Genomic DNA, 14,217 nt, shown 5'->3' with positions numbered 1-14,217 from the left:
TCTGTACATCCTGTTTCAATGCAGATGAAAAGCAGATGTTCACCTTTACAAGCACAGGATACTCTGGAATGACTTTTACACAGCCAAAGGGAAAACATGACAGTTGCTATCTGTCATGAAGATTTTCAACAAACAGTAATGTTAAAGGTATCAAAATAGTTTTTTAAAAGTTCTGTTACATTAATAAGAGTAATCCATACCATAAGAGTTTATCAATACCATCAAAACAGAAGCCTAAATCCTAAGGCTAAATTCTTCCTTAAGAGGGATGGTCCTGTTACCACTGATTTGAGTTCAAGTGTCACTTGGAGCAAAGTGTGAGCCACCAAACAATGACAACATTAAATGATGAAGTGTGATTGCAATACAGGTCTTGGGTACAGGAAGAATGATTTCATTAAAACAAACGAACAAACAAAAAACCACAGACATACAATGGGTTGTGACACAGAGGTAAATACAAGACACCTGCTTGTGGCATATGCTGAATGATCTCACCAGAAGGAGAGCAGAGAAGTGAAAAGCAGCTTGTGAAGTTTCATCAATGCATGCTTTCTCCTTGCCTCATAGAGCCACTCCAAGAACATCACTTCTTTCAAGCCTCATGAAAAAGCGACATGCATTTTAAAAAATGAAAGTTAAATACAAAAGCATTCACGGTCTGGCAAAGAGCATGAAATGTACTGGGACAGGTACAAATACAAAAGCATCAGATAGAATCACGGGAACGGCATGAGATTTAAAACTGCTGGGTGTGGGTCTCCATGCACAGACCACATGACAGATGTACACATACACAGAGGAAAAATGAGAAATAAAAGGCCAACGAGCCATGTTGACAGGTGGAGCACATACAGTTAGGCAAGCATAGCAAGTGAGGTGTCCTGCCCTGCCATCTCCCTCATCCAGCCTTTTATGTGCTACAGGACTCCAGAATGACCCTTCCTCACTCTTCCGATGTGTCCCAGACGTCTCACTTGCAGTTCCCTACCCTCGCAATCCTCTACCTCAGCTGAGCTCTGTAAATCCCTCTACACTTCTTGGCACAGCCGTAAGCACTGCAGTCTTGAAGATCTGCCAAGAATACTGACTACCCAGATACTAGATGTATTAACCCAAATCTGCACTTCAACGGAGAAGCAAAGCAAAGCAAAACAAAAACACACATACGTTCCAGGTGAACCATCAAGCCAAATTTTGCAGTGCTAAAATAAGAACCATTTTCTTTGCCTCTTTTGGATTAGGTTTCTTCCCCAGAACTTTAATATAAACAACAGAGCAGACAGCTGCCACAGAAACACTGTCAAACACATTATTGATGTAAGTGCTGTAACATCATGTTGAGGAGAATGACATAATGAATGCTCATTGTTTGGCTTGGGCGGGAAGTATTTGAAGTCTAAGGAATTTTGTCACTGGATGGCAACACTTATTTTGCTTGTTAAATAACTGAAAGCACTTGTAACTAATATAAGGTTTCAACTTTTCAAGTTATCTGATTTGAAATCTTGCCATTGGAGAACTCCAGACATCAAAACAATTACAACACAACAGGCTTTCTTTTCAAGACTTCCACCACACTAGATATACTTAGATTTTGTATCAACTGAAAGATGTTAACGATTTTAGATAAATATCAAAGTTCAGGAAGCAATGCTGTCTGTCTGAACTGAGTAAAGTTTATCTAAAGGAATGCTAACTGTGAAATACAAAATGACTCTAAGAAGAAAAGGTATTTCATTAATAACCTTTAGAAATCCTCTTCTAAAAATTGAAAGCAGTCTGGATTTGAACATATTAAATATCACCCCGATCTCATGCCACCAATACACAGTAATAAGGCATAATAAAGTTTCCTAAATGGTTGCTTTTCTTTATTAACCTGTCCCATGCATCAATACCCATAAAAAAACCTCACAGACACTACAGAGAAACTAATGAAAAGCTTGGTAGATCAACGCAGGTGGCACAAAGATACCATCATTCATGGTGGTTCCTGCCCATTTTCTCACCCGGAGAGCAGCTGGTCCCATCATCTTGCAAGGTGAATTCTGGAAAACACGAACACTTGTAGGACCCCACGGTGTTTATACACAAATGCTGACAGAGTTCCCCACCATAGATAAGACATTCATCCAGGTCATCTCCAGGCAGGTTATTTGACAGTTCAGCTTCATTACTGATGGACAAAGCTTCGTTGTGATCTTCTGTCTCTGAAACTAGAACAGAACAACACTTGTTGGTTCTCTAACAGGTGTTTTAGCATTAGGACTGTACAGTATGAATTGTTTGGTCACACAGACTCTAGATACAGTCAAATCTACCCAGAAGAGTTACTCCAAGAAGAGCAAATGAACCCATCCTGAAGATAAGACCGTTGTGCTGGAGGTCTACCACCTCCTTCCATAAGGCTGGAGGGACAGACATTTTACAAAAGCCACTGAGAAACAGGGGGACCCTGGGAGGTCAGGAGCTCACCTTTCACACTGACTACTCACACCATTGCTAGTGGTATTTGAACTAAGGTATCACATTGAAGTCCCATCTGAAATTTGCCCCACTGAAGAACCACACGGAATTTCTAATTTCATGAGAAAAACTTCCCAGCTGTCTTGGAAACTCTGATACCACTATTAATTTATTGGTTATTTTTGTAGCTATCACTGCAAACATTCTGGGATCCACTTAATAGTGACATGGCTATCCTACCTACTGCTTTTAAACACTGGCAAAAGCACTATCCCCTTCATTTCCTACCAAGTTTGACAAGACTTTCTGCGATACTAAAATAAATTGTTCGGCGAGTTTCTCAGTCAGCTTTTCTTAAACACATACATGCAAAATTCCTTGCTCAGTGAGGTCTCAGCTCGGTCAAAATAAACCCTTACATTTGTTGGCAAAAGAAAATACACATTTAGCTCATGAGAAGAGAATGGACAAAAAATTAACCCTAGCATATGCAGGAGGTTACCATGCAACTCACGCATGACAGGTGGCTGCAGTGTGATACTGGAAGGAGCGCGTCCCCAGGCTGAGGGAGGAAGCACAGCTGTCCAAGCTCCAGATTTGTCATGCTGCTTTGTCATGCCTCTTTGGCTGCAGGGATTTGACTCTTTAGCATCACTATGTTCATATGTTGAAAGAGTGAAAAGAAACTTGCAGTGCTCTGGGGCTTCTTCAGAGTGTGCTGTGAGAGAGCTGCTGTGGTGTTCAGCAGTACAACGGGAAATCTATTCCCAGGATATTTCACTGGTATCACAACAATCTATAGGACTACTCTGATTGGAAAAACTTCATAATTTGCTTTATGCAGAATCTTCTAGGATTGCTTCTGCTCAAAGACAATGACCAGCTTCAACTTTGCTTCTTACCAATGGCTAGCGGTAGGTCTCTGTGCTATGTGACTTGGGGAAAAAAACAAAATAACCCCTGAACTATTAAAGAAGGTATGTTTTAAGGATCAAAACCGCATATTTTTTTCTTTTTCAAAACTGTTTTAGGAACAAGGAAGTCTGTCTAAGAGGTAAGGCAACTGTGCCTCTGTAGCATTACTCCTTCCAGCACCTCTCTGTACGATCATGTGAGGCAGAGACCTTATTTGTAATGTCTTTGAATCATAAATGGACACTTACCCTTCTCAGGTGTCACTGTTGGCAACGGTTCAGGATGCCGTTTTATTTCTGGATGGATAAAGTGATCTCCCCCTTCACAGCAGGACAGCATCACATGACTGCAGGGGTAGCCCAGATTTATGTTGGACTCACAGGTTTTCCCCTCACTCCTTAATCGCAGGCCCAGATTGCAGCAATCACAGCATTGCTGCAAAAGAAGGAGACTATCATTAACAAGGGTTTAATACAATCCGCTTCAGGTATGAGCCCACACACACCCCTGGAACTGCTCTGCACTTTCTTTAATAGTGGAGCATGTGGAAAAGCACTTCGGGTTTAGACAGTTGCAGACATCAAAGCTTTACTTGTGCTTGTTTTTGTCATCCTGCACAAATGGGTCAACTGCAAGCAGGTTAAACACAACTCCTTGCTGTGACAATGATTTCAGCAACCTCGCATGCAAGGGAGCGACGGTGCTGCAGATCACCTCTTTCTGGCTCTTGCACACAGCCATGGCTTTGTATATAGTGTATTATAAACAAAATAATACAGAACTATACCTCTTCACATTACATCTCAAGAAATGGTTAGTTGTTTGAAACATGTGAAAGGAACTGTAAATATCTTGCATGGACATGAGGATCAGCAGCAGCGTCTGAGCTCTGTCAGTATGTCAGTAAAGACACTTTCCTCTATGCACCACTGCCCTGCAAACCTACTGACCTTTAATTACTGCACTGTCCTGGACAGCATCCCGCTGAGCCAGTGGCTAGAGAAAGGCCAGGGTATATTTTATGAGCTATTTGCCCTCCTTTCATTCCTGAGTGCATCTACACAGCAGCTTCACTGACAGGTTGACGCAACGGGGCATCCCTGATTTGTAGCCTCTCTTGCAGTTTCCTCTGCTGGAGGTGGCAGACAAAAACTGTGTTGTGCTTTACTCAGCCACATACAAATCACAGTCAGGCGACAAAAATACATCAGATAAATGATATCAAACTCAAGAAGTCCATACTGCATATGCATAGTGGATACCTAATCAAGCAAGGAAGCTGAGGAGCTGTAAGTCTGCTACAGAGGCATACAGGAGCCATATGTGAAGATGACTGTCTGGATTTAAATGTAAGTGTCCTGACAACCCTCATATATATATATATTTAGGTGCCTTCACTGATAGAATAGTTATAAAATGCAGAGTCTCCTTCCCTCTGCAACTCCTTTGATAGTCAAGACATCCAGTCCAGCAGTACTCATTTATCGTTTGCAGCTACACCGAAACAGCTTCTCTGAATCAAGAGAAGTGATTTCACTCTATTCAAATATTCAGTCTAGGAAAAGGCGTCAGACACATAAAATGAAGGTCATAATTCAAACTGGCACCAGTTAGCTATGTCAACAGAAAGACCAAGGACAGAACAGAAGAAAACTGAATGAAGGTCCTGCTTCCCAGGAGAGATCTCTGACCTGAGGAGAGCAAATAAGAGAAGAGGTGCTGTAAGGGTTGGACACAGTATGGAAAGGGAAAAGAATCATGTTTCATGATTAGCAATCCTAGATTGGCATTCGCAATAAACCAGAGTCTGTCTCCACAGCTCAATCTGCAGAAACTCGTCTGCCGAGTCACTTTTTTCAAGATTCAAATGCTGTAGCTTTGGGTTTCTTGAGCATTTCACATGCAGTATGTATCCTTTGCACGCTCAATCCAGTACCTGTGACTACAGCTCATGTTTTATGTCCCTTCTTTCTAATCTGAAAAATCCTCAAACATCAAAAATAGTAGACATTATTCACATTTGCAAATATGCACAGCCATATAGAGCTGCCTTTTTATGCCCGAACACACGTTTGTGAAAAATTTACAGTACAGGTCCTCAAGATGCTGAATTATCTTTGATGCTAAATGGACTAAATCATCTTTTCAAAAGAAGTATTAAAAAAAAAAACAAAACAAAACAATAATGGTTTGTTGTCATGCTAGAAAAGAGAAAAATCCTGGTTTTATCCTCCCCAAATTCAGAATTCTATGAACTGAAAATTTTACTTCCTGTAAATATTTTTAGGTTTGGTACAATTTTTTCAGCTTCAGTATGCAAAATAAAAGAAGTTAAGGATAATACACATTTTTACTGAATTATTGTAAAAAAAATGGAATATTTGCCTTAAAGAATATGGCTTTTTTCAGTCATAGTTTTGGTTCACAATTTATCCCATGTGCAGGCATCACAGAGAGTATTAAATCAGTCATACACCTTTTGGTTCACATATTTTCCAGATGAATACGAGTGTCTCATTTTCTAGTGAAAAAAACTTGTTCATCAAAAAGTTCCTTTTAAAATGCAAAAACTTGAATATCTTTATCTTCTATTAGCTATGTTTTGAATTTCACCAGAATTCTATAACTGATATAATAAAAAATATTACTATTTTTACATTGCAATCGAGAAACATAGAACCACTGTTTGATTCACAGTTATCTATTTCTATCAAAAATATCTTTGCTGGAATCCAGCATACTTTCATTTATGATGGTGGCATCCTCATCCACTAGGAAAAAAAGTCCCTAAGCATATGCTTTTTGTAGTAAATAATTAGTAAAAGCAGCCTAAGATTAAGTTCTATTGAACACAAGCTGAATATCTGGATCTAAAGAAATGGCACTGCTGCATTCATCTTGAAGCAAAACTAAGGACCCCACATCTAAAATGCCTGAACAAGACCTACACATGTTTGTTACCTGGAAGCAAAACCCTCGGCTTTTGGCCAGGACAATGTAAACGTTGTGCAAAGTCTTTGGGGCAACAAACTTATCTTTCCACATTCCAGACAAACTTCTTTGTCTGGACAGAGCAGTCATTAATAGTGGAGCGGATCAGGGGAAACACAGCTATACACTGTCAGCATTTTCTGCGAGGCCACCTCTGAAAGAATGTTTAACTATAACAAAATTAGAAAGCTTTCATAAAGTCTCAATATTTATTCATTTTTATTGGTTTTTTTCAAGCAGTAGCTGCAATGACTAAAGAGCTAAAGGAGCTAAAGAGGAGGGCAAAGCTGTTCCTTCAACAATTTTATCTTTTTAGATGGTTTCTCTTGAAGGAAAACATTACACTGCAACTGGCATGAGGAGCTATTCCACGAGAGTATTTTCTAACTTGTTTCGGTTCAGACAGGAATGATGTTTTTCCTCTCCAGTTCTTTCTCAGGATAGCATGTGTGATAACACTTACTCTGCAGCTTGTGCTCTGTCTGGCATGCAAAAGACTCACAGTGAAAACCTAAGAATAATAATTTTGTCACACTTCACAAATATTAATGTCTTCTCCCAAGTGCACAAATTCTCTGTTTATTCTAATGGTAGACTCCAGACCCAAGTAAATAATAGTTCTGAAAATGACAAATTGGTATAGCTAATTAAACTTTAAACTCTGCGGTAGACATCCATGTATTTTGCTTTTTCAATGAACAATTATCTGCAAGAATCACCAATGTATAAGAACAGACAGAACTAACCATTTTCCTGCTGAGACAACGGAAGCTGCACTTAAGCTTAGATATAGCTATGCAAATTATTATCAGAGTGAAATGACTTCTGAAATGCACCCTTCTGGTAAAAACAAGACAAGCGATCAAGGAAGATGCTGAATCTTCAAACTGGTTTAAATTGGTTTGGCTCCACTGATTTTCATGAAGCAAATCTCATTTATATAAGCTGAGGCTGTGGCTTGTGATTTGTGATTTGAACCATTCGTTAATGGTCTGCCTTTATTTATGAACAAAAGCTTCCATCATCATCTAAAATGCTTGTTCCTCTAGTCCATCATTTTGTTTAACTGAGAAATGAGGCTGCACTTCAACACTGTAGCCAAGCAAACTGTTCAGTAATGGGTTTTGCATTATATCTTCTATTAAGTTTTGCCCTATCATTTTGTAAATTCTTCCACATCATAGATATAAAAACTAAAATGGTCTTTTCAGCTACTTCCAAAGTGAGGAAGCAAAAGTAATACAGCAAGTTAAATCTTAAAAATGGAGATGGAAATAATTCAATTAAACTTTACTGTAAAGTTTTAAAAGGGGCTGCATCACCAGGCAATAGAAACCTAAATACAAATAGTGTAATTTCCCTGCCACATTCCTGCAACTTTATTATGGAGCAACTCCTGTGCTCCATAATAACATATGAAGAAATTACTGCTGAATGCAGGAAATGAGGATGCCTTGAATTCGGAACAAAACCTATAGAAGCATCAGAGAAACTTACCTTATAAGATGATCCTCCACAGGGATCACTTTCTTCTGGTCCACACACATCTCCTTCCTTTGCAGCAATCATGCCAGCCAGGCAGCTGTTCTCCTTTACGGTGGAGACACAACACTGCTTCTGAGCAATTCTGCAAAGGATCACAGAGGTCAACTATTCACTGACATGGACTGGAAAAAAACCCCAAACCTATTGGATTCGTAATACATTCCACAGATTTGGTCTCTCTTTGACATGTGTGTCATTGCTAGTATAATACAGCAGATACCACTGACCTTTGCAGAATATATATTTTATTTTTATTTCTAATAAAAAGATGTACTCATAAATGCCGAAGTAGTCTTGTGTTTAGATCACTGTCCCTCAAAGTCTGGTCACCAATATGCTTTACAGCTCATCTATATTTGTGTAACAGTCTGTCTTTCCCACATTTTGCTTCTCAGAAGGCTTCAGAAACAGAAAACAGACAGAAACCTTCTTCCCTAGGAAGTGGGGAAAGGGAAACACACCTGTACACACTTACTTCTTCACCAGCTAGAGGACTGAAATGCTGGACAGGACTTAGGGAAAGTGTCACATCACAAAATCCCTACAAACTCTCCTTTATAGCCCTGCAGATTGTAACCCAGGATTCAAGCCTTCCTCTAACTTCAGTTATCAAAGAGAAGGTTATGGGCAGCTTGACCACTGTATACTTAGAGAATGTGTATTTCCTGTATATGGCTCTTCGAATCAAACATTTTAAGAAGATTCAGTGAAGGTTAAAATGAAACAGATTAAAAATCTAAGTGGTAAATTCCTAAACAAAATTTAATAGATGTTCGCTGAAATAATAAAATACTCTTCCATACTATTTTAAAGTCTATAGTGGATTTCCCCCCCACCCCTTCCAAGAGGTATGTGCTTCTTTCATGCATATACAAGAGGGCAGACAAAATCACACAGTCCCTTGGGCTTTACTCCATGGCCCTGCTTCTCAACCAACGCAGCATGGAGACTAAGAGCACCTCAGGAGGGGGGTGTGTCTGGTCCCGGGGTAGGGAAGGGCCGCTACAGTGGGGAAGGGTGAGGACTGAGAGCTGCAGGACACAAGAATTCTCCTGACCAGGTTATGTTGAGCACACGACCTGTAGATTTGGCATATGTGACACAGAGAAACATGTTAAAATTCAGATGAAATTATATGTTATGAATAAGGGTAAATTTCAGTTCTGGACAGCTTTGGTGGCAGGAAGGAATTAAGCAAAGTTTTTGTTTTCCCAAGAATAACCTTGATTTGTAACTATCTTTTGCTGATGCGTTGCCACAGGGCACACTGCCTTATGGGGCACCCTGGTAATGATGAATGGGAGGTTGACACATTTTAATAGCCAGCGCCTCATAGCAAAGGAATTCTCCTGCAACAGAAATATTTGCAAGGGAAGAACTTCTGCCAGTCAGATACCATTATTACTGCAATAAAATACATTTGTTCTAGGAAACAAAACCTCTTCTGAGAAGAATTCACAGCTGTCATCTTAGTGCTTCAATTAAAAAAAAAAAAAAAAAAAAAAAAAAAAGGAAAAGGAAAGGGATGTCTCTTATTCTAGCAGAAACCACCCAGTGACAGCCACTTAGACACTTTCCTGATACCAGTGGCCTGTTGTGGCAGCTTTACGTTATGCTGGACAGGATAAGAGAGGTGTAACCAGAGCAGAGGTTTCAGTTTGATTACAGGAAGGGGATTACCACCTCCATGTGCCTTGTTTTCAAGGAAATTAGTTTTCTAAACCAGTATTAATTGCCAACTGGGGAAATACCATTTTTTGAGCAATGAATGGTTATTACCCAAATATATGCAAGTACCAATAACTCAACTATTATTGCTTACATAAGATGTACAAACTTTCATTTAAAAAAAAAAAAATTAAAACACCTAAATGAAACATTATTGTTTGTAGAAATGACAAAATGCTACTAGAAGCATTTTTATATGTGCAAAGTGTTTACCATATTAAAACACTGAAATCTCTATAGATTCATGTCCTTCTGAAATGTGACATTTTGCCATAAGAAATTCATTTCATGTATGAAATACATAGTAGGAACAGAATTGTCTGGAGCACTGAAGTATCAGTAGCCATTTTTTATTTTAGTATTTCTTTAACTAGAAGCTACTCTATTACCAGAAAAGGAATTGGGAACAATGCTAAACACATTCTCTTGTTTCTTCACAGACCTACTCTTCAAAGACCAGATAAATGAGTTGTTGGTTCAAAGAAGATTCAGATCATTTCTGCTTTAGGGAAAGAGTTAATGAGTTAAGATTAGTGAAATTCCATCAATATATTAAACTGATGTGAGTCTCTAAGTGGTACACAATGTCAGCAAAAAGCAGGATTCATACTTGTACAGCTTATATAAGTGCCATCCAGAAACACCGTTCTGTTACAATAAAAGACATACCAATTATGAGATAAAAAGTACTATACTGGGTCAGATGAGATTTCATCTAGCCTAACATCCTATTTCTGATAGATCCAGTGGTACAAGCTCTGGGAGTAATTTTACACCCGGCTATCAATCTAAGGATTTCCTGTAACTTGCTTTATTTGAAATTCATTCATCTAGTTACTACCCATGATCTCTTTTAGGTAGTCCCCATTCTGCAGTTAGTGGTCTTGGTCACTACACTGAGACAGGCCAAGTTGGTACATGAATGTTCCAGAGACATCAAGATACATCAACAAGTACCTTTAAGTTTTTGCCACTTGAAAACCCCAAAATGGCATTTGGATACAACAGACATCTCAATCTGCAACCTCTATATAAACAATCTGCAGCCTCATTAGACACAGGGGGGCTTCACTCATTTGCCTCAGCTGAAAAAATCAATCCTTCTGTGCAATGATGGTCACTTGTAGAGCCCAAGTATTTACAGAAAACTATGGCAGAACAGTTACTAATTTTTACAATTAGTATATACATTTTACTTTTAAAAATCTTTAGACACCGAATCGAGGTAGTGGCCGACTCCTGGGAGCCTGCGTTACTTGCCAGCATTCTGGCACACAAACCAGGACACTTAAGTTTGGATATGTGCCCAGTGACCAGCTCTGCACGCTGGCATGTCTCCCAGTGGGAGCAGTAAGTTTTTGTCTATGCTTTCAAGGTTCTGAGGGCACAGATTTGAATACTTTTTACATGAAATGTTTTCTTTACACAGAATATTTACAGGTGTTTTTTAAATCTTTAAAACATGGACACCACTGAAATTCTGAAAGTAAAACAACTGAACTCCTGATCTCTTATTCTTTTAAATCCCAGCAGATTTACAGGGACTGAAACATTTAGGACCTGGCTTTTTCATCTAAACCCAGCCTCAGATGTGCAGGTGCAACTCATTAAGGTATTGGATTTGCACCTACTTAGGCCAAGGCTGGAATTTTTTAATCTGTCTTTACTTCATATACAGTTGGTATGTGTCAGTTATGTCATGCCAGATCCCAGTGGGGAGGATTTTAATCTCCCACTAACTTCAGAAAGGTGCAGTGACACTGACTTTGATAAAACCGATTAAGCCAAGCTTTTTTAAGGCCAAAAATGTTGGGATGGCTATTAGAGAAATCCATCTGGCTTTTGATGCACCATGTGAATCTCAGATAACTTTGCCTTCATCCCTCCCTAAGGCCTCTTTCAGACTAGGAGGGAGAAGAGAGAGATGGGATGAATTGCAGCAAGTGTCAGATGTTGTCCATGTTACCCTGCACCCATTCTTCTTTTCTTGCTGTGCAGTTTGAATCTGGCACCCTCACTCAGACCAGATGCTACTGATACCAGTGGCATTATCACAGCGTAATGGTCCTCCTCCAGCTGAACGCAGACATCAGAACCAGCAGCCATTCATACTGGACAATAAACACATCATTTAATGATATGGATAATCATTGCATTTAGCATTTGCCAAATGGAAGACAAACTCTGCCCTTCTATTTATCTGCAACTCCACAGATGCGCATAAAACTGGGAAACAAAAAATTGTGCTCTGCTCACATGAGAGAGGAAAAGAAACCTTAACAGGCTTTTGTTTAGATTAGACTTTGGGGAAAGGGAGGGGGAAAATCATTCTTTCTAATTTGCCAGCCTACCAATAATTTATACAATGAATGGAACAGTTCTCAGTTTCCTGGGCATCTCATGAATTGTACAATCATTTGGTTTCTTCTAAAGGGCTGCTCTTTGTTAATCTAAAATGCTTGGGTTTGCCTTACGTACCTGCATATATCACCATCCATTCCACTTACAGGGATTTCTGTGCATTCCCCGTTGTCTATAGCCCACTGTTGTCCAGCTCCACAGCAGCTCTCAATCAACTCCTTTGTGGAACCTGTATAAAACATAGACCCAGAATTTTTTGTATGGAATGGATTGGTTTTAGCTCTGTTTTCTTAATTGAGAAGATCTTTAAAATAACAATAGTTCATCTTTTTCTTATTTTTTTCTTTTTTTCATTCCACATTTTATTTGGTTATATGCAAAAAAGAAAGAGGCAACTGATGGCTGCCGTATCTTGACATAATTGATTACCTGGTAATGTCTTTCATGGAGGAATAGCAGAAGCAAATTAGAGTTTTAAATACAATAAAAGACATAACTGGTTTGAAGACAACTCTACCTTTGACATCTCTGACCAAAAAACCCTGAAAAGTCATCCTTGGCCACTTAACACAAGTTGATTTAATAAGTCATTATGCTGTTGTAACAGTGCCTTCACTACCACTAGCTGGGCTGTTCACAGCAAATGAAATACAGTACACAGAGTGTACAGAGCTTGGTATATGGCACATACAAGCCTCAGTAAACTACCCTTACACCAGATTGTAAATATGAAGTTTCACTGATGAGTAACAACAAACCCAAATGCATTCCTTGCCACAGTCCTTTACAGTTCTTGATATTTAGCAAGGGTGGCTTTAGTAGGCTTGACATACGTAGCATTAAGAAATTGTTTCCATAAAACAGATTAAGAAATTTCACTCCTCAGAATTACCCGAGTACATATACCTAGAGTGCCCTACGGCTGAATTTGAGGGTTCAGCTGGTTTAAAACTATAAGGAAAAGGGGTTGAGAGACATAACCTGAGACTGCTAATGAGCTCATGTAAAACACTGGCACCAAGATGTAGTAAAAGAGACGGACTTGAAGAATGCTGCACTAGTTTTTACATTTTTCCTTGTGGATTTCCACTTAGGATGTAAATTTTCAGGTTACAATGAAAAAGGACTTAAACTAGTGGATTTGCAATATACTACATACCTCTGCATAGAACAGACTCAGGTCACATCAGACTAGGCAGAAACAGTGTTTTTTTGAGTCTATACAGAAGTTTACTTCATGATGGGACATGTGCCATGCTGCTGTGGAGCAAACACCAAACAAGCACTAATATAAGCCAACTAAACAGATGCGTGGAGTGCAAGGAGCCTGCTCTGTGGCAGCAGCTGGCTCGTGCTGTGCTGGGGCTACAGGAAGGTTTTCCCTGCGACTGCTCACGCAGTGGATGGTCTTCGCTGCACGAAGCATGTGGTCTCCCCCTTACCAGCTTCGGGTCTGCAGCAGGAGCTCTCTGTTTTGGGAACAGTTACACAGATATCAGGTAAGAAAATGATTAAGAGGTGCCTTAAGAGAGACATGAGGTGCACTACAACTGCTTGGGAACTAATTTCACAGTATTGATATACATGCCAAACGCACATATTAAAGATGGTGTATCAGACACGGGCCCTGTGCTGATGAGCGGGAGCAGCATCTGCTCTCTCCACTGGCTCATCAGCAGCGCTCCTGTTCCTTTTAAAGTCATTTATATGGCTATAAGGAACATTTTGTGCCTTTTCATACTTCCATACTGCTCTGTCATAGTTTGGTGTTACCATCAAGAGGAAACAGGACAAAACCACCCCATAACTGAGTTCTGGATGTCTGAGTGCAATGGACCTTGGGTAGCTCCACATCTGAGCACTCCTTGACCAACACCCAGCAACCCACACTGCAGAAAAATGTATTTTCAAGAACCCTCAGTCAGTTTTTAGATAAATCTCTCCTGAATCAGTTCTGCTTACAGCGGGAGGGGAGAATGTCTTTCTCTACAAGGATTTTTGGAAAAATGCCATTGCTGCAGAATGGCACTGCTGAAGGTGCAGCTCTCCTGTCAAGACTTGGCAAGAAAGCTAAGCCTTTGGAAGCCAGCCTCTGCTGGACTGGCCTTGCGCAATTTTGATCTGTCAGGGAATTACATTCTGGTTGACAGGAGGGACTCTGCAGTCATCCCATCTGAACTGAGCAGCCTCTCCTCCTGCATATTAACA

General features: G+C 39.7%; 1 protein-coding gene across 1 annotated transcript in view; it reads right to left on the bottom strand.

Moving 5' to 3' along the window:
• Positions 1–14,217, bottom strand: part of FBLN2 (fibulin 2) — a 78,298-nt gene that overhangs the window by 23,665 nt on the left and 40,416 nt on the right. The window contains exons 2-5 of the mRNA XM_074914005.1: positions 12,127–12,238; positions 7,873–8,002; positions 3,633–3,819; positions 2,013–2,219 (exon numbers count right to left, since the gene is read on the bottom strand). Coding sequence (XP_074770106.1) covers positions 2,013–2,219; positions 3,633–3,819; positions 7,873–8,002; positions 12,127–12,238 — 636 coding nt within the window. The remainder of the gene's footprint in view (positions 1–2,012; positions 2,220–3,632; positions 3,820–7,872; positions 8,003–12,126; positions 12,239–14,217) is intronic.

Source organism: Athene noctua, chromosome 10 (genome assembly GCF_965140245.1).
Source record: "Athene noctua chromosome 10, bAthNoc1.hap1.1, whole genome shotgun sequence".
Classification (NCBI taxonomy): domain Eukaryota; kingdom Metazoa; phylum Chordata; class Aves; order Strigiformes; family Strigidae; genus Athene; species Athene noctua.
This window is presented reverse-complemented; position numbering and strand designations above follow the sequence as displayed.